The sequence below is a fragment of the Tamandua tetradactyla genome, chromosome 4, assembly GCF_023851605.1.
Source record: "Tamandua tetradactyla isolate mTamTet1 chromosome 4, mTamTet1.pri, whole genome shotgun sequence".
Lineage (NCBI taxonomy): Eukaryota > Metazoa > Chordata > Mammalia > Pilosa > Myrmecophagidae > Tamandua > Tamandua tetradactyla.
The window spans coordinates 799954-826025 of record NC_135330.1 but is presented as its reverse complement, the minus strand read 5'-3'; the positions used below and the strand labels follow the sequence as shown (position 1 = coordinate 826025).

The following is a 26072-nucleotide window of genomic DNA, read 5'->3' as shown; positions in this document are numbered from 1 at the left end:
TCCCCTCCCCCTCCTCTTCCCCTCCCCCTCCTCTTCCCCTCCCCCCACCTCGTCCCCCTCCCTCCCACTTCTAACCGGCTCCAAGCCCCGCCCACGCATCTGCGGGTCCTGACAGGTCAGCAGCCCTCCTGATGCCGAGGTGCCCACCGCACCGGGTGAGGACGGGGCGGCGCGGCCGGTCACCGCTGAAGCTATCACGGCTGCGACCGTCTGGGCCTGCGGACGCCTCTACACAGGAGGGGCTGCGGGCTCCACCTGGAGGTCCTCGGGCTCCGCAACAGGCCGCTCGCGCGGGCGCCTAGGCTCCGCCACCGCGTCCCCGACTTGAAGGTCTGCGCTGGACACTCGGCCGCACCTCCTTCCGCTCCGTCTCCGCGGTTCCTCCGGTCTGGGACTGGCCAGACCGCAGGCTCCAGCCGGGATGCGGGATGCCCCCCCTCCCACCTGAGGCCGGGATGACGGCCCCTCCCCAGCACCCCGCCCTCCCACACGGGGTCGTCTGCGCGCTTCCTTCTGGGAGTTGTAGTTCTCTCCGCGCGGACTCGTGGATGAGGCGCCGCCGAGAGACTCGCTTTCCCGTGCTCCTCTGCGGGCTCCGGGGCCTGGTGCGTGATGTTGGGCGGGAACTTCTCTCCGGAAGTGGGAAGGGCGGGCGGCCGTGGCAGGGAGAACGCCGGCTCGGCGCTGGAAGGCAGTTTGACGCTCCTTGGGGTGCCGTGCCCGCGCACTGTGGCAGGAACGGTCCAGCTTGCCCCGGACGCGGGTGTCCGCCCGCGGTGACAGCTGCCCCGGCCCCCTCGCGAGCGGAGGGAGCGCACATTGCCCCGCGGCCGCACCATGATCGCGCGTGTCCGTGGCCCGCGCCTGTGGGTCCCCGTGGGCGTCCTGGGCTCCCTGGCCTACTGGCTCCACCGGCGGTGGCGAGCCCGGGCCGAGGTGCGCGGCCCGGCCGACCCGCAGCCCGTGGACCGCCGGCGACTGCAGCTGAAGATGGTGCAGGTCGTGTTTCGACACGGCGCGCGGAGCCCCCTCAAGCCGCTCCCGCGGGCGGAGCAGGTGAGGGCTCGCGTGGGCGCACCGCGGGGTTCAGCCTCACCCGGGACGCGGGCGCGGCCACCCCGCCCCGACCCATGGGCCTGCGGGTGTAGACGCCCCAGGACCGCTGCCCCTTGGCGGGTGTAAACGCCCCAGGACCGCCGCTGCCCCTCCGCGGGTGTAGACGTCCAGGGAACGGCGCTGCGGTTCGGCGGGTGTAGACGCCCCGGGACCCCCGCTGCCCCTCGGCGGGTGTAGACGGCCCCGGGACCACCGCTACCCCCGGCGGGTGTAGACTCCCCGGGAACGGCGCTGCGGCTTGGTGGGTGTAGACGCCTCAGGACCGAATCTGCCCCTCGGCGGGTGTAGACACTCAGGGACTGAATCTTCCTCGGCGGGTGTAGACGCCCAGGGACCGAATCTGTCCCTCGGCGGTTGTAGACTCCCCGGGTCGGAAGCTACCCCTTAGTGGGCATAGCGCAGCCCTTCCTGCCAGGCCTGCGCCTGAGGGTTAAAGTGCAGGTGTGATTGCTGGGTGTGGGTAGGGCCTGAGGAGTCTTGGTTCTGATGAGTTCCGGGTGTGTGCACTTCCCGTGTGACCGAGCGGAAGGGACCTTGGTGTCAGGAACCGTGCAGCTGGGTCACAGCAGAGGGCAGAGGTCTCAGAGCAGCTCTCTCCCAGGTAGGGCTTGCTGGAGACCCCAGACCTCTGCAAGGTTCTCCGTGACACCTGCTGTGTCTTGGGACTCGCCTGTTCCATTGGGCATTTCAAGTTTATAAGAAAAATTTGAAAATTGGCTAGACTTGTGGCTCTATTGTCTCAAAATCTACCTGATTTCATCAGGATAATTATGATTAATACGTACGTTTCTCGGTGTAGCCCTTCCTGGATGGGATTCTTGGGAGAACCAGTGGAGGTTTCATAGCAGGCAGAGAACTGGATTCCTGGGTGAGAACAGGCCTGAAGTCACCGCCGGGAGTCGCAGGGGCCTGGGACACTTCCCTGTGGAAGGTCACTGCCTTGTTGAGCGCTGCGAACAATTTCCAAACCTGACGTTAGGCGCGTGCTTCACGCTTACAGATCTTCGCAGAAACCCTCAGGGTTGTATCTTGCCTTCATATTGTACAACTGAAAAGCCAGTTTTAGAGCTGGCCACACCTGAAATCAAACCCCTGAAGGGCTTCCCGCGTAAATGAGTAAGCGTGGCAGGCGCTAGGTTCTGTTGCCAGGTTCCTAGTTTGCCGCTGTGTGGCTGTACCACTTTCTAGTACCTGCAGTTCTTTTCTTTTTGATGTTCTGCTTAGATCTTTTTTTTTATTCTCTAGCCTTGCCTTTTCATATTAACGAGGTCACTCAATTCTTCTTATACTTTTGGTACGCCTTGTCCATCTTGCATGTATTCCCTTCCCTTCTCCATTCTTGTCGGAGGAGGGCTGGACTGTCAGAGACGGAGTTGTCAGTTGTACGGAGACCAAATCAGTGTCTGGGTCTGGGCGGTATGTCCGGTACCTGCTCCGGGCACGGCCTGGAAGAAGCTTTAGATTCCTTCAGGACTTTCCCCCGCACCTGTGGGCGTGATGGGTTTCTCGGGCCTCGTGTTGGAAGCGGCAGTTTCAGCTCAGGGAGGACACCGGCTTTGTTGACCTTTGTCGGCGTCGTCACTAAACGCGAGCACGAGTCCACGGCCTCACCTGTGATGGGGAAGGCGCTGCCTCTCTGCTGGCCGCTCCTGCCATCCGCTCCCGGGCAGAGATTTAACAGTCTTTGGACAGCTCCTCGGTGGCTTTGCTTAGAAGCTGGGGTTGGAAGTAATTCTCCTTCGACTTCGGCGCGGCCGGGTGACACCAGGGTCCTATGGCTTGTTTCTAGATATTCTCGTTCAGGTTTTCTTTTCGAGATCCGGGTCGATAGAGGCTGTTATTGAGATTCTGGGTTGGCTGTTAGTTACAGTCTGAAGGGACTGTGTGGTAAGAATTCTACAACTAAAAGTACCTTTGGTAGATGTTTCCTGACTTCTGACTGGTTCATAGATAAACATATGTGACGAGTCATTTCATTCGATTACCTGGCAAGTCCTCAGAGAGTAGCATAGTTTAAAACTGGGTGTTTGCTTGAGTTTTTTGACAGCTTGGATGGCTGTTGGCTTAACCTGTCTTAAGATGTCCCCTTGCTGAATGTTCTTATCTGAGCATTGGAAGTAAAACTTTGGAACTTGATTGGCCGTTTTTCCTCACCATGTAAATGGGCTCAGGCACAGTCCCACAGACAAGTTTGCTTTCAGGTTTCCCTCAGCTCTGGCCAGACGGGGTGGGCTCACCCAGGCAGGCCCCTCAGTTTTCCTACAGTGCCCCCTGCCCCAGCCCCACTCTTAGGTAAAACATTTGCGCCTGTATTTATTTGACAACATAGACGAGGAGGGCACGTAATGCCAGTCATCTTGCTGCTTACTCGCAGCCGGAGGTCAGCGAGGAGATGCAGCGTCCAGGTGCCACGCGTGGAGCACCTGCTGGTCCTCTGCACAGTCCGGGGCTTGGTGCTTTAGCCTTGGCTGGCGCTGCACCCCATTAGAGACCTGAGGAACCCACCCCCCCCCGCCAGGCCTGGCTTCCTCCTAGAGGTGGGGATTTGATTGGCCTGGAGTGTGGCCTGAGCGTCTGGACTCTGTAGAAGTTCTCTGGTAAAGCTGTAGAATTCTCTGGACTGGACAGCGTTTTGAAACTGAGGCCCCACTCCGAGAGACTCTGATAAGGTCCCTGAGGGGCTCGGACATTGGTAACTTGGAAAAGGTTTCTCGGTGATTCTAACGCATGCACCCATGGATTAAAACTGCTGCTTAAGTCTGAGATCTATATAGTTGGAAGGTTTTGTTCACTTTTATGTATTTTTTCTCCAAACTAGGATGTAGTATATAGAATCGCCTTCGCTGTAGTGTGCCGTCGTTCTGGGCTGAGGGAGCTACGGAGCTCGTGGCTGTGACTCTGAAATGATGTTCATCCGTTACCCTGTCTGTCCTCTCCGCGGGACCCTGGGGAGTGATTTTTCTCAGCATTAGGACCGTTAGTTGGCTTGCTCTCGTTTTTAAGCAGTATATTTAAGCATGATCAAGTTTCTCCAATCTGTGGCTCACTTATAAATATCAACCCCCCCGCCTTGGGATGCAGTTTTTGATAACTTCACTGCTGCATCCATTTTTTCCCTTTTGGTCTTTATACTTGTTCGCGTTTGTCCTCCTTGCTACATTGAATTGGTTGTCCTCTTATATTTTAGGTATTGCTGTGATCTGTTTAGTTCTTGCGGTTGGGGTATAAGTAAATGAGAGATTAAGAAGTTAGTCTTTGCCCCTAACTCGAAGTGAAAGAGCAGAAATGACAGTGGGCGGGGGGGACACCCCCACGAAACTGCCTCATGTATTGTTGTGGAAGCTCATGCTTTAGACTCAAGCGATGGCCTGGACGTGCAGGAGCCACCTCCTGGTAAGCAGCAGAGGCCCTCTGTGGGCGAGTGTGCATTCGAGAAGGGGTGGCTTAGACGGCCGAGCAGGCCTGGTGGGCCTCTGTGTTAGGCCTGGGCTGGACACTGGGCTTAAAAAGATGGATAATTCATCTTAGCCCTAAAGGAGTTTAAATATGGTAAAGGGGAGAGACATAGTAGGTCTCAATTTTGAGAATATTCTGGGGGCACTGGGAGCACGGAGGAGGTACCTCAGACTTCAGATGTCCAGAACTGAACTCACCTCTCTGCTGTTCTTCTGTCCTGGTCTCAGTTATGGTCAAGGAATCCCTCCATTGCTCTTGGCACCTTAGGCTCCCGGCTTCAGAATCAGAATGAATATTTATTAATTTTTCCTTCTTTAACTACTGCTTTAGTTTGCTAAAGCTACTGGAATGCGGTATGCCAGAAATGGAATGGCTTTTAAAAAGGGACTTTATTAAGTTGCAAGTTACAGTTCTAAGGCCATGGAAATGTCCAAACTAAGGCATCTAGAGAAAGATACCTTACCTCCAAAAAAAGGGCTGATGAAGTTCTGGGTTTCTTTCTCAGCTGGGAGGGCACTTGGTGATGTCTGCTAGCTTTCTCTCCTTGTTTCATATTTTTCTTCTGCATCTCCAGAGGTTTCTGGCCATGTGGGCTCTGTAGGTTCTAAAGCTTTTACCAAAAAAGTTCCCTCTTAAAGGGCTCCAATAAGCAACACCACCTTGAAGGGGTGGAGACACACCTCCATTGAGACAATAAACAAGCTCCCACCAGCAATATTGAATGATGATTTAAAAACATGGCTTTTCTGGGGTACACAATAGATTCAAACGGGCACACCTGCCAGTACTACCTCTAAATAAAGCTTTCATCTACTCATTTGCCAAGTTTGATCCAGTGTTTTATATCCGTCTGTTCTATTCCTGCTGCCTTAGTTGAGGCTGTAGGCTCTAGACTACTTCATCTCATCTTCCCAATCCAGTTGTGATCTTTACTGGGGGGTTTCGGACAATTGCATGGAGCCTGCAGCTAAAGAGATGCTGAGTGATGGCTCTGGGTACACACCTCTACTCCAACTAGACCAACACCAGTTTTTCCATTAAATTACAAATCTAAAGTTAAACTTCACATGATATTTGCTAACTAAAAAGTTGGAAAACCACTCCCAGGTTGAGGCAAACCGAACCACTTCTTTCCTATACTCAGTTTTCTCTGTCTGCTTTGCTTGAGCTTTCAGGCTGTCATGGAATTGTGAACATCACCCATCTCTTCTTAACTCCCACATTTCCTCACGTCCAAATCTTTGATTGTTTAAATCCTATCTATTTCAAATGCCATTCCTCCCATGAAATTTCCTGAACCCCCCAGCTGGAAGAGAAGGTCTGTCTTGCCTTGAACTCTGCAGCCCCCATTTGGTTTCTTGCAGCGCGTACGGTTTCTGTTATGGTATTGCTGATGTTTACATTTATTGCTTGCTTTCTCTAATAACCTGAGATCTCAGAAAAGGCAGGGTCATGTAATCTCAATCTTGGTGTCTTCCACAAATCTGGCAGATTGCAGCTGCTGTGTGCCAGCTCCTCTGTTGGGCATCCAAAATGCAGAGTTAATAGGGGACCCAGGCTGTGTTCTCAGGAAGCTCGTTCTCTTGGGCAGGACAGACCGTGGAGGAGCGCTTCTAATACAAGTTAGTTCAGGCTACAGAAGAGAGCTACCGAAATGGCCGTGAGAGCACAGGGCTGAGGTCAGGGCTTCTCTGAACACTTAAGCTGAATCTTGTGGAATGAGCAGCCGTCTTTCTGGATGAGAGGAAAAAGAAAATTCCAGGCAGAAGAAACATGATGTTCAAAGGCTAGGAGGTATAAGGATTGTGCTATAGGAAGCAAAGCATGGCTAGAAAGTAAGTATGCAGGGCAGAGAAGGGGTGGCGAGGGGCGGGGAGGACTGCCCGGGAGGCAGCGGGGATCACTGTGCAGCTGTGAGCGCTGGACGGGCTTCACACGGGGCACTGTAGTGTCAGAACTGCAAAAGAGGAGCTGTGGCTGAAGGTAGGAAGAGCGTCTCTGCTCCGATCCGGTCTTTTGATAGCAGTTGGCACACATGGCAGTGAGGGAGGCTTGGGTGTTGGAGACACCAGCATTCAGCGTGGGCAGGACTGAATGCCTTCCGGAAGGACGGGGGCTTCCTCTGGGGAGGACCTGGGCACTGCCAGTGGCCTTCTTCTCCATACTTCTGGGAGGCGTGAAGATAATACCATATGTGACTGGTTTTCAAATGCTAGGTTTCAAACAAAAAAAGAGGCAGTAGAAAATTGAGTTAGTATTGCTCTTTTGACTGTAATGAGCATGCTGGGAGTGCAGATAAGATGGTCACTGAAGGCTGGAGTGGCCAGTGCTGGGGAGTAAACACTTGAGCTGTCATTGGCTGTCAGAGGGCAGTAGGATGGGCCGATAGGGTAGGGAGGTGAGCCGAAGGGGGTGCCTTTTACTTTTTGCAGCATCCGTTCCACTGACGTGTGCTGGAGTGAACAGGGCCTGGCCTGGGGAGGGCGAGTCATGGTGCCACTACAGCTGGGCGCTGGGACTGGGCCAGGTAGCATCCGTCTTCGAGGGCCAGGTATTTTCCTCTGAAACCCTGGAAACAGCTACTGATAGGATCGAAGTGGCTTAGCAAGACTCGTCGGGTGGTTATGCATGTGGGAAGGAGGGAGGGAGCCCTGGGAGGCTACCGTGAGAGGTAGTGGGCTTTAGAATTCTGTCAGGAAGATAGGAGGAGGAGCATTGGGAGGGACTGTTTTTCTAAGCAGTGATGCACAGGGCTTGGGGCAGGGATGGTGGAAGCGAGCAGAGTTCAAGTTTGGGTTTGGAGTGGCGGGGAGTTGAGGTGGTAGTGAGAGAGTACCGCTGTGTGGTATTAGAAGAGCACCGCTGTGTGGTGTCAGAAGAGTACTGCTGTGGGGTGTCAGAAGAATACCGCTGTGTGGTATTAGAAGAGTACTGCCATGTGGTATTAAAAGAGTACCGCTGTGTGGTGTCAGAAGAGTACTGCTGTGTGGTGTCAGAAGAGTACTGCTGTGTGGTGTCAGAAGAGTACCGCTGTGTGGTATTAGAAGAGTACTGCTATGTGGTATTAGAAGAGTACTTCTGTGTGGTGTCAGAAGAGTACTGCTGTGTGGTATTAGAAGAGTACTCTGTGTGGTGTCAGAAGAGTACTGCTGTGTGGTATTAGAAGAGCACTGCTACTGCTGTGTGGTATTAGAAGAGTACTCTGTGTGGTATCAGAAGAGTACTGCTGTGTGGTATTAGAAGAGTACTCTGTGTGGTGTCAGAAGAGTACTGCTGTGTGGTGTCAGAAGAGCACTGCTGTGGGGTGTCAGAAGAGTACCGCTGTGTGGTATTAGAAGAGCACTGCTGTGTGGTATTAGAAGAGTACTGCTGTGTAGTGTCAGAAGAGTACCGTTGTGTGGTATTAGAAGAGTACTGCCATGTGGTATTAAAAGAGTACTGCTGTGTGGTGTCAGAAGAGCGCCGCTGTGTGTTGTCAGAAGAGTACTGCTGTGTGGTATTAGAAGAGTACTGCTATGTGGTATTAGAAGAGTACTTCTGTGTGGTGTCAGAAGAGTACTGCTGTGTGGTATTAGAAGAGCACTGCTACTGCTGTGTGGTATCAGAAGAGTACTGCTGTGTGGTATTAGAAGAGTACTCTGTGTGGTGTCAGAAGAGTACTGCTGTGTGGTGTCAGAAGAGCACTGCTGTGGGGTGTCAGAAGAGTACCGCTGTGTGGTATTAGAAGAGCACTGCTGTGTGGTATTAGAAGAGTACCGCTGTGTAGTGTCAGAAGAGTACCGTTGTGTGGTATTAGAAGAGTACTGCCATGTGGTATTAAAAGAGTACCGCTGTGTGGTGTCAGAAGAGTACTGCTGTGTGGTGTCAGAAGAGTGCCGCTGTGTGGTGTCAGAAGAGTACCGCTGTGTGGTATTAGAAGAGTACTGCTATGTGGTATTAGAAGAATACTTCTGTGTGGTGTCAGAAGAGCACCGCTGTGGGGTGTCAGAAGAGTACCACTGTGTGGTGCCAGAAGAGTACCGCTGTGGGGTGTCAGAAGAGTACCACTGTGTGGTGCCAGAAGAGTACTGCTGTGGGGTGTCAGAAGAGTACCACTGTGTGGTGCCAGAAGAGCACTGCTGTGGGGTGTCAGAAGAGTACCGCTGTGTGGTGTCAGAAGAGTACTGCTGTGGGGTGTCAGAAGAGTACTCTGTGTGGTATCAGAAGAGCACTGCTGTGTGGTGTCAGAAGAGTACTCTGTGTGGTATTAGAAGAGCACTGCTGTGTGGTATTAGAAGAGTACTCTGTGTGGTATTAGAAGAGTACTCTGTGTGGTATGAGAAGAGCACTGCTGTGTGGTATGAGAAGAGTACTCTGTGTGGTATTAGAAGAGTACTCTGTGTGGTATCAGAAGAGTACTGCTGTGTGGTATTAGAAGAGTACTCTGTGTGGTGTCAGAAGAGTACTGCTGTGTGGTGTCAGAAGAGCACTGCTGTGGGGTGTCAGAAGAGTACCGCTGTGTGGTATTAGAAGAGCACTGCTGTGTGGTATTAGAAGAGTACCGCTGTGTAGTGTCAGAAGAGTACCGTTGTGTGGTATTAGAAGAGTACTGCCATGTGGTATTAAAAGAGTACCGCTGTGTGGTGTCAGAAGAGTGCCGCTGTGTGTTGTTAGAAGAGTACTGCTGTGTGGTATTAGAAGAGTACTGCTATGTGGTATTAGAAGAGTACTTCTGTGTGGTGTCAGAAGAGTACTGCTGTGTGGTATTAGAAGAGCACTGCTACTGCTGTGTGGTATCAGAAGAGTACTGCTGTGTGGTATTAGAAGAGTACTCTGTGTGGTGTCAGAAGAGTACTGCTGTGTGGTGTCAGAAGAGCACTGCTGTGTGGTATTAGAAGAGTACCGCTGTGTAGTGTCAGAAGAGTACCGTTGTGTGGTATTAGAAGAGTACTGCCATGTGGTATTAAAAGAGTACCGCTGTGTGGTGTCAGAAGAGTACTGCTGTGTGGTGTCAGAAGAGTGCCGCTGTGTGGTGTCAGAAGAGTACCGCTGTGTGGTATTAGAAGAGTACTGCTATGTGGTATTAGAAGAATACTTCTGTGTGGTGTCAGAAGAGCACCGCTGTGGGGTGTCAGAAGAGTACCACTGTGTGGTGCCAGAAGAGTACCGCTGTGGGGTGTCAGAAGAGTACTCTGTGTGGTATCAGAAGAGCACTGCTGTGGGGTGTCAGAAGAGTACCACTGTGTGGTGCCAGAAGAGCACTGCTGTGGGGTGTCAGAAGAGTACCGCTGTGTGGTGTCAGAAGAGTACTGCTGTGGGGTGTCAGAAGAGTACTCTGTGTGGTATCAGAAGAGCACTGCTGTGTGGTGTCAGAAGAGTACTCTGTGTGGTATTAGAAGAGCACTGCTGTGTGGTATTAGAAGAGTACTCTGTGTGGTATTAGAAGAGTACTCTGTGTGGTATGAGAAGAGCACTGCTGTGTGGTATGAGAAGAGTACTCTGTGTGGTATTAGAAGAGTACTCTGTGTGGTATTAGAAGAGTACTCTGTGTGGTATTAGAAGAGCACTGCTGTGTGGTATGAGAAGAGTACTCTGTGTGGTATCAGAAGAGTACTGCTGTATGGTATTAGAAGAGCACTGCTACTGCTGTGTGGTATTAGAAGAGTACTCTGTGTGGTATCAGAAGAGTACTGCTGTGTGGTATTAGAAGAGCACTGCTGTGTGGTATTAGAAGAGTACTCTGTGTGGTATTAGAAGAGCACTGCTGTGTGGTATTAGAAGAGTACTCTGTGTGGTATCAGAAGAGCACTGCTGTGTGGTATTAGAAGCATCATCACACCTGACTCGTGAGTGTGAGAGTTGTGCGGGCAATTGGTGATGTGAAACCAGTGGCTTTTTGGGGTGTTTTGAGAACCATTCGGTGTAGTTGAGCAGGAGCCAGATTGCAGGCAGTGAAGGAGGTTGGTGAAGCAGCAGGGGCTTCTCAGATGGCAGCTACTGTTTGAGAAGGAGGTGAGGGGCAGGGACCGGGTGGCAGGTACATGAGGCATGATGCCGAATCTCAAGGCGGAACCCCAGAACCTGCAGGCTTTCTTAGACTTAGGGTTCTTACCGCTGTGCGATCACGAGACCACGTTAGTTCACTCGCTCCCGACGTTGGCGTCCCAGGGAACCTAGCTGCTTTTTCCGTCCTTCGGTGTAGGGCTTAGTGCCAGACAGCCCCAGACCGGGTGTGTTCCTGCAGCAGTGACAGGACTTGGGCTGAAGACACCTGGGAGAATACACACAGTCTCTTCTTCTCTTAACTGCAGCTAGAGTTCAGCTTTCCTTCCTTCCTCTGGGAAGGCTGCAGGTGTAGGATGGGGCGGTACTAGCCGGGTGCTCTGACTGCTGCTGGACAGTAATGTGTAAATTTCAAAGACCCTTTTCTAACAGTGTCGTTCCTTTTGGGTTGCAGCAGGTAGAGTGGAGCCCCCGGCTGTTCGAGGTCCCGCCCCAAACCCAGTTTGATTACACGGTCACCAGTCTCAGCGGTGGCCCCAAACCGGATTCTCCTTTCGACTCTGAGTACCACGAGACCCTCCTGAAGGTGAGCGGCACGGCCCGGCTCCGGGGCCTGCAGCAGTGCTTCTCGGGCTCCCCCAGGCTGAGCCCCCTTCCCACTCGTGTCTGCCCCTCAGGGGGGCGTGTTTGCCGGGCAGCTGACCAGCGTGGGCATGCAGCAGATGTTTGCCCTGGGCGAGAGGCTGAGGAGGGACTACGTGGAGGACATCCCCTTCCTCTCCCCCGTCTTCAGCCCTCTGGAGGTCTTGTAAGTCACTGGAGCAAGGACCTTCCTGGCGGAAGGGTTTCGGGTCTTGAGCTTGAGGTGACCTGTCGGTGCCCACTCCCCCCGCCCCGGAAGGGTCCCAGGCTCGGCTGAGGTAGTTTGGGGACACTTGGGGTTGTCACAGGAAACCTACCTTATGTAGCAGCCTTTGGGACTTCCCGGGGCACCCATCCCGCAGGGGATAAAGGGTTGCCCCGCTGTGCAGTCTTGAAGCCTCCCAGCTGCTCTGTGGAGTAAGGCAGCATGTAGATCGTTAAATGCACCTTTCATGAGTGTCTCTGCCTTTTAATTCTTTCCAGTGTTCGTTCCACTAACATATTTCGGAATCTGGAATCTACTCGGTGTTTGCTGGCTGGGCTTTTCCAACGTCAGAAAGAAGGTTTGAGTTTGGGGTCTAAACCCAGCCCCTCTCCCTTGTGCTTCGTACTCCCGAAGACCCGCTCTCCTTCCCGCTGCTGCTCCTTGGGGCTCCCTTCTCCTCCTGCAGGGGCTGCTGCAGTATTCCTACCCTAGCGGGCCCTTTCCTGTCCGGCATCTGCTGCCCTTGCAGCTGGCCCCACGTCAGGGGCACTTCTGCTCTGAAGGGCCTCCAGCTTCTGATTTTTCTCAGCTTTCTGTGCAGGCTGCACACGGCAGGCCTAATGACGCCCTGTGAACTGTGTGGGGCTTTTTGCTTAGGTGAGACACTGTGGAGAAGAAAGAGGGTGGGAGGGACACTCAGCCACTGAGCCCGCTGCTTCGCTCTGGGCGTGGTGAGAGTCCACAGCTTGATGAGGGCGGTATTAACAGTTTTCTGTTTAGCCTTTCCCAGTGGAGGAAGTCTGTGGAATTTGGATTTTGATATATTCAGCGAATGAATGATCGCACTCGCTGGTTCCTGATCATTTCATCACGAAAGACCACGTTTATTGTTTTCCCTCATGAATCCCATGTAATGAAGGCCTTTGACTGTCAAACGAAGGTGCATTTTGTTATTTGTAATTGATTCAAATGTATATTTAATTGGTGGTCTGAGTTTCAGATCAGCATGACCTTATCAGTATTAAAACACTAAAATGGTACCATAAGGCAGAGGTTCTTGTTACTTTCTTGAGTCTCTTCAACAGTATTTCAAATTGATAGGAAAACTTTTAGCAGGCTTTAAAAACACATGGGTAAAATAATAGACCCTCCAGGCTAAGAAGCAGGCCTTGCCCTGGTTAGATTGGGTGCTGCTGCTGATTCTGGCTGAATTTAGCTGTAACACAGGAATAACATGTATCTGGGTGACAAAGCAGAGCTGTTATTCATTCCTTGGAATCCCTTAAATTAGGAGTACTCCACAGTGCCTGACCTTCAGAAAGCTCTTCACTTGCTCAGATTCTAAAAGGCACAGGCTTCCAGCAGGGAGGGAGGCAGCTGCCTGCCCCGCACGGAGTTCTGACTTCTGTCACAGCTGCTTCCAGGCCTTCCCGGTATCAAGGGACTTGAACAGAGACCAGGAACCCCAGACAGGGTCGCTGTTAAAGCAGGTGGTGCCAGTTTGGGATATGGCTTCAGGATTAAAAATCCTAGAGGAGTCCCAGTACATGTGTGAGCTATAGAGAATCAGACTGTGGGGGCAGCTGGAGCTTCCTGGTCTGGCCCCCTGGGCTGGTCATTCGTTCAGCATTTATTGAGTGGCTACTGTATGCCATGTTGATTATGAACTGTAGGTCTTGATCCAGTATCAAACTCCAAGCACATGTAAATTATCATGTGTTATATTAGAAGTTTTAATCATAGTTTTCGTTATTATAATAAAGGGCTTACCATGTGCAAAGCATTGTTCTAGGAGCTTTGCCTACATTAACTTAATTCTTACAGTAGCCCTGTGAGGTCGGCACCATTGTTGCCACTTGGCTGATGAGCAGCTAAGGCACGGTGAGGTGGAAGGCTGCCTGGTGTCGCACAGCGCACAGTAGGGCGAGGGTGCACGCGCTGGTGGTCTGGTTTCCGAACCCCTGCTCATGCCTTTATGCACTGCTGCTTCTTAGAGAACATGGGTCTCTGGGAGAACCTCTCATCACTGGTCTGTACTTCTCACAATGTGAGAACTACAGGAAAGGAGCGGGTGGGGCCTGGAGGGGACTGTGCTTTGGATCCCTCCCTTGCAGCCACAGCATCTTTCCTTTCATGACTTTATGTAGTAGTGTACAGGGACAGAGGGGCCCACTAATTTTAAAACATTTGAAAATGGCTGATACAGCCCAACCCGTTTGATCTGCAGATGAACAGCTCGAGCCCCTGAGAAGGGAGTGGCTCTCCAGGGCCACCCTGCTGGCTCGTTGTAGCTACAGGATGAAACTGCAGGTCTTAGGGTTTCCAGTCTGGTTTCTTTCTTCAGTCCAGACAAATGGGATATTTCTGAATTCTGATATTCTAGTAAAGTTACCGTAGGTTACTTTGAAAGCTCTAGGTTTTTTACTATTAATGATTTGTTTGGGAATAATAGCCCTTCAAGGCTTAGATTTACCTAATCATTCTGTGGCTTGACCTCAGGAAATTCCGAAGAGCTGCTGGTGGGAACTATTTCTTTTGCCGTCAGAGAAGGTCAGCCTTGAGTAGCGTGGAAAAGTGGGGCATACAGGGAACCTACCATGGCCATTGCCTCTCTGGTACAGAGCCAAGCATGGGAGGTGTTAGAACGCTTTTGGGCATTATTGGAGGGACCGAGCTCCGAGCAGCAGGGATCTCCTGTGAGATGCAGAAAATGCATCATGTGTAGTTTGATCTTCAGTTCCTGGTAGTTCCTCTAGGAGCCTGCCTTTCCATGGGTGAGGCCATGGGTTCTGAGAGGATTTGGAGGTGTCCCAGCCTTGTGGCCACCTGTCTCAGCTTGTCATGGATTCCCCACGTTGATCTGTGAGGTTAGACTCTGGGAAGCAAGAAGAGAAAGTGTTCTGAGAAAGTGAAGAACAGTTCATTCTCCATTGGAATGTCCAGGGAGTGGTCGTGCCTGAGACAAAGATTTTCTGAGCTACTGGGAAGTGCCAGCTGGTCCGGGTTGGCTCCTTCTCTGCCCTACGCGTGACCCAGTGGGGACAGAGGGGTTGCGAGAGACAGAAGGCTGCTGCCTGCCCTCTGCCTGGCCTCGGTCGTCAGGGGAACCCTGCAGGCAGGGCATGTTGAAGGCATTCACTGCCCTTGGAGTGTAGACTTGACTGTGTGCCTCCTGGAGCACTTCTGTCTCCAGACAGAGAAGATGACGGAAGTGCTGGGGAGCATGAGCTGCAGCCCCGTTACGCCTGTGCTTCCCTCCTTCCAGGACCCATCGTCATCCTCACTGATGAAGCACGCTCGGAAGTCTTATACCCCAACTACCAAAACTGCCGGAGCCTGAGGCAGAGAACCAGGTAACTGCCTCTGGGTTCTTGCTCACCGGCGGGGTGGGCAGCCTTTGTCCACACCTGCTGCAAGACTCTGCCTGTGCCAAGGGCCTGCCCGCTGTTAGGTGAGGGCCAGGAGGGACCGAATGACCGGCACGGGCTGTCGTCTTGCCCCCAGTGGCAGGCTCCGAGCAAAGGCACAGAAAACTGGGAACGGCCACGTGCTGACTCACGGCTGTAAACGAGGCTCTGCCTTTTGCAGAACTTTCATCCCAGCATCGGGGTGTCAGGTGGGGTAGGTGAGGTGGGAGCTAGGCTGGTCCTCAGCAGCGATTCCCGACATGCAAGCAGAAGAGGCTGTCCATGTCTTCTCTCTTACCGCAGTAGTGCCTTGTGGGATAAATTGGTTTGGTGATGGCACATTTTAGTTTTTAGGTATTTCTGGGCAGTGCTAAAACTATCATATGTGTTCCATAGAAGAAAGGAAATGCTGCTTTCAGACAAACAGGAGCCATTTTTGCACTGTTTTTCATATAATAGAAAAAAATGTAGACTGGGATTTTAAAAATCCAGACTTTGATTTTATTCCTGGCACTTGCTAACTTAACTTTTACAAGTAATTTAACTTCATGCAGTTGTGGTTTATCCAGCTGTAAAATGGAAATAATGCCAGCCATCCCCAGTGGGTTTTTGTGAGGATGGAGTGAGATCCGGATGCTGCACGCAGCCCGCGCTGATGAACTGCTGTGCTCCACACGGGCTGAGGGGTGACGTGTTACTCTGGTAGGGGCCGGAGGCAGGCTGCCTCTCTGCAGCCAGGGATCTCAGAGGATTTGACAAAGGTGAAGGAAAGGATGGGCATGGACAGCGGTGATGGGGTGGACTTCCTCATCCTCCTGGACAATGTGGCCGCCGAGCAGGTGGGTGCTGTCCACCGGGGGGGCGGGGGGGGGGGTCTGGGACGAGAACCGCGGTGGGAGCAGCGGGTGGGAGCCCACAGGTGGAACGGGTCTGGGGACCAGGGACAATTCAGGAGGGGCAGGGAGTAGTCAAGGAGGGTCCCTCAGCTGGTTAGGGCCCTGTCCTCTAGACCGGGTTCTTGAGGCCTGTCCCTGGGTGTGTGCTGTGGACAGGCTGCACTGGGGATGGAGGGGCTACCATCCCCTATTCTATCCGTTACACCCCGTCAGCACAGTAAACAAATAGGAGAGGCCCGTATAAAGAAGGCTGGGTAATCCTGGTTTTAAGTCTGTTTTCTCCAAACTTAGTTAGCTGTAGAATCTTTTCCTTATGTAATGAGTACCGTAGAATGCACAATAGCAAATGCTTCTCTAGATTCAAAGGCCAGCCAGCCAGTGCGGTACTACTCACACCTCGCTTCCTTCTCATGGGAACCTTCCCTGCGCTTTTGTGGAAACGACGACCTCTTGCTGAGGATCTAAAATAGAAGGCGAGGGTTTATTGAAAGTATTTGTATGGCAGCATTTTCAGGAAAATGAAGGCCAAGTTGAATTTTCTTTCCCAAGTAGCAATTTTCGAATACCTTGCATTTCATTTTATTCGTGTGTCTTTTTAAAAATTTAACAAAAGTAAGTGTTTTTTGTTTTGTAGTGGATGGGAAGTCATGAAAAAGGGAGAGGAGCATGTTTTTTCTGGACTTGACAGTCTCTAGGAATAGTTTTTGAGGGCCTTGAGGACATAGCTGTCTGAGTGCTCGACCTCCTAGCAGGGGCAGGCCTCGGTGGGCTCCTCGGGAGCGAGTTGCCAGGCCCCACAGGTGAGCTGCGTTTCCTTCTCGGACTCCCCCGGCCCTTTCAGGTCCACGGCCTTCCAGGCTGCCCCGCGCTGCAGACCTTTGGGCGGATGATTGAACAGAGAGCTGTGGACACTGTCTTGTACATCATGCAAAGGGAAGACAGGTGAGGGGCCCTTCGGCCACTGGCATAGAGCACACCTGGTCAGATTCCCTCGGGTGTAGGGAGAAGGGTCCTCAGCCTGCCTGCACCTGCCCGCAGGCACCTTTGTGAGGAAGGAGACTGAAATGCCCCCTCCGTTGGCCTGTGCAGCTGGGCTGGTGACAGCTGCCATTCACCACCACGCCGAACAGGGTGCTGCAGCCCTGCTGGGTTTCTCTTAATCACCGACCTTTTCCTTCTGCTTTTATGTCTCAGAAGATTTGGGTGGGGAGAGCTAAAGGAAGGATACTTACTGCTAACTTTATTCATAGTGTTACAGCTTACAGATCACTTTCACGTTCTAACTGTGTGACAGGTGTGACTGTCCCTGGGCAGGTGTCACTGTCCCTGGGCAGGTGTGACTGTCCCTGGGCAGGTGTGACTGTCCCTGGGCAGGTGTCACTGTCACTGGGCAGGTGTCACTGTCCCGGGCAGGTGTCATTGTCCCTGGGCAGGTGTGATTGTCCCTGGGCAGGTGTCACTGTCCTGGGAAGGTGTGACTGTCCCTGGGCAGGTGTCACCATCCCTGGGCAGGTGTCACCATCACTGGGTAGGTGTCACCGTCACTGGGCAGGTGTGACTGTCCCTGGGCAGGTGTCACTGTCACTGGGCAGGTGTCACTGTCCCTGGGCAGGTGTCACTGTCACTGGGCAGGTGTCACTGTCCCGGGCAGGTGTCATTGTCCCTGGGCAGGTGTGATTGTCCCTGGGCAGGTGTCACTGTCCTGGGCAGGTGTCACTGTCCCTGGGCAGGTGTCACTGTCACTGGGCAGGTGTCACTGTCCCGGGCAGGTGTCATTGTCCCTGGGCAGGTGTGATTGTCCCTGGGCAGGTGTCACTGTCCTGGGAAGGTGTGACTGTCCCTGGGCAGGTGTCACCATCCCTGGGCAGGTGTCACCATCACTGGGTAGGTGTCACCGTCACTGGGCAGGTGTGACTGTCCCTGGGCAGGTGTCACTGTCACTGGGCAGGTGTCACTGTCCCTGGGCAGGTGTCACTGTCACTGGGCAGGTGTCACTGTCCCGGGCAGGTGTCATTGTCCCTGGGCAGGTGTGATTGTCCCTGGGCAGGTGTCACTGTCCTGGGCAGGTGTGACTGTCCCTGGGCAGGTGTCACTGTCCTGGGCAGGTGTTACTGTCCTGGGCAGGTATGACTGTCCCTGGGCAGGTGTCACTGTCTCTGGCTTGCTAGACAGGACAGCTGGGCGACAGCTCTCAGTGACCCTGCCATGCTTTACTGCCTCTTGGGGGTCTATCTGCTGAATGTCTCTTTTCTGGCCATCAGAAGGAAGAGTTCTTTCATACCACATTTCAAAGGCCTCCTCTTTCTGGGATCAATTGACAGAGCATTCAGTTTTCCTGAGTGGCAGGAAAAAGTATCTGTTTCAGGAATTTGCATCATCTCTTGCATGAGGACAAGTCTGCCTGCTTTCTTCCTGCTCAGAGCCAGCCTGTCCCCTATGCATGCAGCCTCCTGTGTCCAGGCAGCGCTGGCCCAGCCACCCGGCTTCCCTCTCTGCCCACTGGGTGGCCCCTCCCTTCCTAAGTTGTCACCTACTGCCCCACCCCCAACACACATGCACACACGTAGTGAATCTTTTAGGCTCTGTTGGCCGTGCAGTCTCTGTTGCAGCTACTCATCTCTGCCCTTGTAGCATAAAAGTAGCCACAGATCTTATGCAAATAAATGGACATGCCTCCGTTCCAATAAAACTTTATAAAAACAGTCATGTAAGCTGGATTTGGCCCATGGCCAAAGTTTGCTTTCTTCTGGCATGAAGCATTTAAAATAGGGCCTGGTCCACTCCTCACTGCATTCCAGTTAGTCCTGGTTTCACAAAACTTGTTTCTTCAAGGACAGACAGTCCCACTCAGTGTGGCCGACATGCAGGCTTCCGGAAAGAAAGTCCCTCATGCACTGCTCATGCCTTCCTCGATTTATACAGCTGGCAGTTTTTACCTCGTCTCCATGAGTACTGATTGGTCTCCCGTGCTGTCCGTCAGTGACTGCGGTAGGAACAGTGCTGCAGACAGGTGAGAAGTGAGACGTAGTACATCTCTACGCTGGAACATTGCTCAGCTGCAAAAAGAAACGAAGTTCTGGCACCTGCTACAACGTGGACAAACTTGAAGATACCATGTTGCAAATTTATTTATTTTTAGTTGTGGTAAAATATATATAACATAAAAATCATTTTAACCATTTTAAGTTGGCAATTCTTTGATATTAAGCACAGTGAGAGTACTATTTATTTTCTTGCAATTTTCATCATCCCAAACCAAAATACTCGTTTAGCAGTAACTCTCCACTCCCTTCCCCCCACCTCGTAACTATTATTCTGCCTCCCATCTCAGTGCATTTGGGTATTCTGAGTATTTCATAAAAGAGAAACCATGTGCTGAGCAGTGCTCCAGTGCATGGGGTGCTGCGTCTCGCTTCTCGTTCGTCTGTGGATAGACAGTCGTGTAGCTTCCACCATTTGGCTGTTGTGATTAATGCTGTGATGAACACTGGTGTGCAGACTGCATCTGAGTCCTGCTTTCAGTTCTTGGGTGAAATTGCAGGTGCCGTGGTCATTCTAGGTGTAGCTTTCTGTGGCACTGTGTTTTCACAGTGGCTGCTGCATTTTATGTACCCACTAACAGTGTACAAGGCTTCCTGTTTCTCCACGTCCTTGCCAACACTTGTTATTTTCAGATTTTTTAAATAGCCATCCTAGTGGGTATGAAGTATCTCATTGTAGTTTTAATTTGCATTTCTTTAATGGCTAATGATGTTGAGCATCTTTTCGTGTACTTTTTATTGGCTCTTTGTATATCTTCTTTGAAGAAATGTCTTTTCAAATCCTTGGCCTATTTTTCTTCAAATGTAATTTTATTGAGATATTTTCATACACCATACAGTCTGTCCGAAGTGTACAGTCAGTGGTTCACAGTGTCATCACGTGGCTCACAGTGTCATCACATGGTTGTGCATTCGTCACCAGGGTTAATCTTAGAGCACTTGCATTACTCCAGAAAGAGAAATAAAAAGAAAAAAAAAACCCTAAACATCTCATAGCCCGTAGTCTCCCCTTTCTTGACCCCAATCTTGCATTCTACCCAGTTTAAGGACAGACAATAAAGGTGAGTTGACGAAGGCAGTGTGGTATTGTCAGAGATAGATGTACAGCTCAGTGCAGCTGAGTAGACCATCTAGAGGTGGGCCCATGCACACATGGGCAGCTGACTTTTTTTTTGCTATGCAGCTATAGAGTCATCAGTAGATCAGGGCTACGGGATTACAATGCATCAGTTTCTGGATTTTCTTCTAGTCTTCTGTTAACTAGAAACTAAAAAGAAATGTGTATATAATGCGTCAGTGTAGTCGTAGTCGTTTGTTAAAACCATGTGTCTCCGTCACACCTCCTCCCTCATTTAAGCATTCTCTCTGATATCTGTGCAGTGACCATTCTGACTTCTCATGCTGGAAAGGGGTGTCGGCCTTGCGTGGTGGAGGGATGAACCTGTCTGATGCTCTTGGAGAGACGCTTGGAGGGACTTCTGTGTTTTAGGACTTACCTGGCATAGAAACAATCTGGAGGCCTTGAGTTTCTGAAAAAAATAAACTTACCAAGTAAAACAGTTACAGAGTCTTAGATAGAACCCAGGTATTCTTTAGGGATTTTAGGAATACTGTGGGTTGGGGGTTGGCAGCTATGGCAATTCGCAATATCTGGCTGATGCTTGCATAAGAGAAACTTTGAGAATGACCTCTCAACTCGAGTTGAACTCTCTAAGCCACTGAAACCATTTTGTTCCATTTCTTTTCCCCCTTTTGGTCACTTGGCCCACTTTTTGATTGAGTTGTTGATTTTTGTTGTTGAGTTGTAGGAGTAATTTATAGATTTTGGATGTGAAACTCTCTTCAGATATGTGGTTTCCAAATATTTTCTCACATTCTTTAGATTGTTTTTTCACCATCATGATAATGTCCTTTGATGCACAAAAGTTTCTCATCCTGATGAAGTCCGTTCTGTTTTTTCTTTTGTTTGTGCTTTCGATGTAAAATCTAAAAATCCATTGCCTAGTACAAGGTCCTGAAGAGATTTTCCTGTTTCCTTGTAAATATTGTATAGTATTAGCTCTTATGTACTAGCCCCACTGCTAGTCGGCACTGTGCAGGGAATTCTAGCCAGAGCAGTCAGGCAAGAGGCATCCAAACTGGAAAGGAAGAAGTAAAACTATTCCTATTCACAGATGTCAGGATCGTATATATATAGAAAATCCCAAAGAATGCACAAGAAAGCTATTGGAGTAAACAAATTCAGCAAAGTTGCAGGATTCAAGGTAAACGTGGAAAAATCAGTTGGGTTTTTACATACCAGTAATGAACTATATGAAAAGGAAATCAGAAAACAGGTGGTTGATCCATTTTGAATTAATTTTGGTATATAGTGAGAGGTAGACGGTGCATTCTTTTGTATGTGGATTTCCGGTTTTCCAAGCACCACTTGTTGAAAAGACTATTATTTCCCCATTGAATGGACTTGACACAGTTGTCAAAAATTGCCTGGCCATAGATGTGTGGATTTATCGCTGGACTGTCACTTTTACTCCATCTATATGCCTTCCCTTATGGCAGTGCCATCCTGTTTGAATTACTCTTCCTTTGTGGGAACTTTCGAAGTCAGGAAGTGTGAGTCTTCCAGCTGGTTCTTTTGCATCAAGATTGTTTTCAATATTTGGGGCCTCTTGCAATTCCATATGATTATGAGGGTCAGCGTCTCCACTTCTGAAAAAAAAAAAGGGCTGGTGGAATTTAACAGGGATTGCATTGAATTTGTAGGTCACTTGAGGCAGTTTCACATCATAACAGTATTAAATCTTCCAGTCCGTGAATGTGGGAAGTCTTTCCGTTTATTTAGGTCTTCATTAATCTTTTTAGCAATGTTTTGTAGTTCTCAGTGTACAAATCTTACACTTGCTTGGTTAAATTTTTTCCTAGTATTTTATTTCTTTAGATGTTATTATAAATGTAACTGTTTTCTGATTTTCTTTTCATATAGTTCATTACTAGAGTGTAAAAACCCAATTGGTTTGTCCATGTTTACCCCCTGCAACTTTGCTGAATTTGTTTTCTCTAATAGCTTACCTGTTCATTCTTTGGGATTTTCTATATATAGGATCCTGGCATCTGTGAATAGGGATAGTTTTACTTCTTCCTTTCCAATATGGATGCCTCTTGCCTGACTGCTCTGGCTAGAATTCCCCAGCACAGTGCCGACTAGCAGTGGAGACACGGGCATCCTACCATCTTAGGGGAAAGCACCCAGTTTTTCGTCATTGCAGATACTTGCAGGGGTTTACATAAATGCCCTTTATCATGTTGAGAAAGTTCCTATCTACTTGTAGTTTTCTGAATGTTTTTACTATGAAAGGATGTTGGATTTTGTCAGATGACTCTTCTGCATCAGTTAAGGTGATCAAGTGGTTTTTTCCTTCCTTCTATTAATGTGGTGTATTTTGCTGATTGATTTTATGTTGAATCATCCTTGAATTCCTAGAATAAATCCCACTTGGCTGTTGTGTATAATACTTTTAATATACTGTTGAATTCAGTTTGCTGATATTTTGTTGATGATTTTTGCATCTATATTCCTAAAGGGTATTGGTCTGTAATTTTCTCTTCTTGTGCTGTCTTTATCTGGCTTTGGTATCGGGGAAATGCTGGCCTCATTGAATGAGTTAGAAAGTCAACCCTCCTCTTCTAGTTTCTGGAAGCGTTTGAGCAGGATTATTGTTAGATCTTCTTTAAAAGTTTAGAAGAATTTAGCAACAAAACCATCTGGTCCTGGGCTTTTGTTTGGGAGGTTTTTGATTACTGATTCAATAGCATTTCTTATTATAGATCTGTTGAGGTTTTCTGTTTTTGTTGTATCAAAGTAGGTAATTTGTGTGTGTCTAGGATTTGTCCATTTCATCTTGGTTTTCAAATTTGTTGGCATGTAATTATAGTACTGTCTCATAATCCTTTTTTTTTCAGGTAGTTCAGTAGTACTAGCCCCATTTTCATTCCTAATTTTAGTTATTCGTGACTTCTCTCTCTCTCTATCAGTTTGTCTAACGGTTTGTTGATTTTACTGATCCCTTGAAAAAACTGGCCTTTGGTATTGCTGTGCCTCTCTGTTGTTTTGCTGTTCTTAGTTCACTGATCTCTGCTCTAATCTTCAGTTTCCTGCCTTCCTCTAACCTTTGGGATAGTTTGCACTTCTTGTCCCAGTTTCCTTAGGTGTGAAGTTAGGTTATTGATTTGTGGTCTTTTTTCTTTCTTAATTTGTGCATTCACAGCTGTGCATTTTCCTATGAGCACTGCCTTCGCTGCATCCCATAGGCCATGTAAGTTTTGGTATTTGACAGCTCAGCTTTGAGTTGCAGTGGCCGTCCTGTGGTCATGAGTGACAAGCCTGAACGTGGAAATGGGGAGCCACAGAGCCCACCATGGGGGCTGGCCTCTTGTGCGTCTTGTCAAACCAAGTAATGAACAAATAAGAAATGTCCCTGTGGTCTCAACTCCACAGAAAGGAGAACTGGCACAGAAGAGCAGTTGGGAGGCTGTTGTATTTCCTTCTGATCTCGTCTAAGGGCCTTCTGGAAATGTCGCCCTTCCCAGCTTCACTCTTTTATTCCTAGAGACCAGGTTCTTCCAAACATGTCCTGGTCGCTGCGCTCCTGCCCCCCCGCCCCCCATCTCAGTCGCATTCATACCAGGTCTGTGTCCTGGTGTTTTCTTTACTGGAGGTCTTTGTGCACAGGGAGCCCTAAAACTCGACGCTGTGCCGTTTCTCTCCCTTCTGCTTGTCCCCAGCCCTTGTTCACTACTTGTCTTCTCAGCTTTGTCTTAAGGCAGAACCAGCCTCTGTGCACCCTTGTGCTGGGCCTGCCAGCTGCTCACACGTTGTTCACTCACCACAGGGAGAGTCTCCAGATGGCAGTAGGCCCTCTGCTCCACATGCTGGAGAGCAACCTGCTGCAGGCCGTGGACCCTGCCTCCGCACCTGGCTCGCTCAGGTACAGTGCAGCTGGGGGTGGGGGAGGGGCGGGGGGGCAGGGTTCTGGCTCTGCAGAGGGCTCTGGAGTAGGGGTCAGTGAGGCTGTCAGTGACTCGGTGCCTGCCTCAGAGGCCATGGGCTCCTCAGAGTGTCACAAACTTTCTCTTTCTTCCTGCTGTACCCCTCCTACCAGGTTTCCAAATTTGTATTTTAGCAAAAAAAATGTTGAATTTGTTCATTCTTTCCTATAAGTTACTAATTGAACGAGTGTCAGAATAGCTAATTATGATCTCACACTGATTTGATATTATGACAGCCCCAAACAAAGGTAATTGTTCAGTAGATAGTTCAGTGGGGACAACTTGAATAAATGCGTAGATGTCCATTGGGTGTTTTAAGATGTTGAAAGTGGCTCATTAACCTGCATTGCACTTTGATAGAGCCTGGAAGCCTTGAGGACCACAGATTTGGGGTGTCACTTGACACTGGTTTCTCAAAGGTGAGCTGTAGACAGAAGCTTCCACCCTGCTGGGAGCTTGTCGGTCCAGGTCCGAGGCTGGCCTGCTGAGTCAGCGTCGCACCTGAGCACAGTCTCCAGGGGATGTGTGTACACCTGAGGGTAGGAGAAGCACTGCAGGAGGGAGGCTTCCTTCTTGGGGAGAGGTTGCACCCAGCTAGAAATTCATGGCAGGTGTGAGACATACAGGGACAATAAGTTGAAACATGAGCATTTGGGGACTACAGACCAAGAATTTTAGCAGGAAATCATGTGAATGCCCGTTCCAGTACTTGTGATGACAGTACATTTCTTGCTGGCGTTCGCAGCCTGCCATCTGTGCCTTGTACCTGTGGGTGGCTGTGGGGCTCAGTGTAGTCTAGTGCAGGGGCTCAGTAAAATCTTCGGTCCTTCCCAAGAGACTGATACAGAGGTCAGGCAGGTATAAATTAAAATGGCACCTCGATTACTAACAGAAGCCATTTGGAGGATGTGTGGAGGGCCAAGTAGGCTTATTAATCCTCTTTTGAAATGGACCTGGTCCCCCAAACTGTCAGTCTTCCCAGCAAGGGGCACAGCTGCCCTACTGGGTGCATCACACAGCTGGAGTAGAAGACGGCGTGTGACAGGGAGGCGGGCCCCAGAGGCAGAAGAGAGGTAGAGTGAACCACCGTGCTACATTCTCCTAAACTCCGAGGAGAGAAGTAAAGGAGGGGAGAGCAAGCCGGTGCATGCCTGCAGGCAGGAGGAGACCAGAAGACTTCCCTCAGCTGGGGTCCCTCCTCATGAAAATATGAGGAGTGGGGAATACAGGGTTTTCATTTTAAAGGCGTTTTAAAGCAGGCTCAGCTGATTTCCAGATGTCGCCTGGTCTCGGGCACATGGTAACCCTCACACGAAGGAGGGCGGCAAGCTCTGGCCTCCAAAGCTCCTAGTAAAGAAGTGGGGATTGTCTCCTCTGCAGAAAGCTGTACCTCTATGCTGCTCATGACGTCACCCTCTTGCCTCTGTTAATGGCCCTGGGGATTTTTGACCACAAGTGGCCTCAGTTTGCTGCTGACCTGACCATGGAACTCTACCAGCACCAGGAATCCAAGGAGTGGTTTGTGCGGCTCTCCTACCTTGGGGAGGTGAGGCTTCTGGGTATGTCGAGGGCTGGCTGGACACTTGCCCCCCAACCCACCCACCTGGGTGTGGCACCCAGGCTCCCTCCCCAGGCCTGAGGAGCATCCTGACCCCAACTCCCTGCGATCCCTGGCATATCCTAGTTCTGTTACAGACCTCTGGGTACAGCGCCCTCCTCTCCTCCTGACGGTCTCCCAGGAAGGTAATGTCCTCGCTGGGAGACCTGTTTTGAGAATGATGATGTCTTAAGGAGGTGACGTGGACTCAGTAGTGGCCTCATCAGGTCCATGTGCAGGCAGGGCACAGAGCCCCCCAGTATGAGACCTTTAGCTCTCAGCCCAGGGACGTAGCTGGACTGTGTCACTCCAGTCCGTTCCCTGATACTTCTTGAGTCCCTTCTTAGAAGCAGGGCATTTGCTCTGAGGTCGGGAAGCTGGCCGGGCTGTGGCCTTCCTGGCTGCGCGTGTGCCCATGCTGCGAATCGAGCCTCTTAGACCTCGAGGTCCTCAGTGGACCTGCTGAGCTGTGTCTCTTCCACAGGAACAGGTGCCAAGAGGTTGCTCTGAAGGGATCTGTCCACTGGACAAGTTCTTGAATGCCATGTCGGTTTATACTTTGAGCCCAGAAAAATACCACACACTCTGCTCCCAAACACAGACGGTAGAGCTCGGGACTGGAGAGTGACTGATTGATATAAGTAAGGTGTATTTGTTTTTTTAATAAAATGCCTTTACATGGTG

The 26072-nt window shown here is 50.4% G+C and overlaps 1 protein-coding gene across 3 annotated transcripts; it reads left to right on the top strand.

Moving 5' to 3' along the window:
* The first annotated feature begins 521 nt into the window (after positions 1–521).
* Positions 522–26072, top strand: ACP6 (acid phosphatase 6, lysophosphatidic). 3 transcript variants are annotated; one of them, XM_077155898.1, is made up of 10 exons: positions 522–605; positions 11009–11140; positions 11232–11362; positions 11680–11759; positions 14667–14754; positions 15515–15647; positions 16546–16646; positions 23635–23730; positions 25172–25337; positions 25873–26072. In XM_077155898.1, the coding sequence occupies exons 1-10, from the start codon at positions 549–551 to the stop codon at positions 26014–26016; spliced, it is 1128 nt and encodes a 375-aa protein (XP_077012013.1). In that variant the 5' UTR covers positions 522–548; the 3' UTR covers positions 26017–26072. The 3 variants fall into 3 exon arrangements, with proteins under 3 accessions (XP_077012013.1, XP_077012012.1, XP_077012011.1); XM_077155897.1 differs by lacking the exon at positions 522–605 and adding an exon at positions 648–1056 and having other exon boundaries at positions 11012–11140; XM_077155896.1 differs by lacking the exon at positions 522–605 and adding an exon at positions 648–1056.

Excerpts from the sequence above, each read along its gene's own strand:
- ACP6 (XM_077155896.1), top strand. The coding sequence starts at position 838 with ATGATCGCGCGTGTCCGTGGCCCGCGCCTGTGGGTCCCCGTGGGCGTC. Across the intron at positions 15,648-16,545 it reads ACAATGTGGCCGCCGAGCAG|GTCCACGGCCTTCCAGGCTG; the intron begins GTGGGTGCTGTC and ends CGGCCCTTTCAG. Across the intron at positions 16,647-23,634 it reads ATCATGCAAAGGGAAGACAG|GGAGAGTCTCCAGATGGCAG; the intron begins GTGAGGGGCCCT and ends CACTCACCACAG.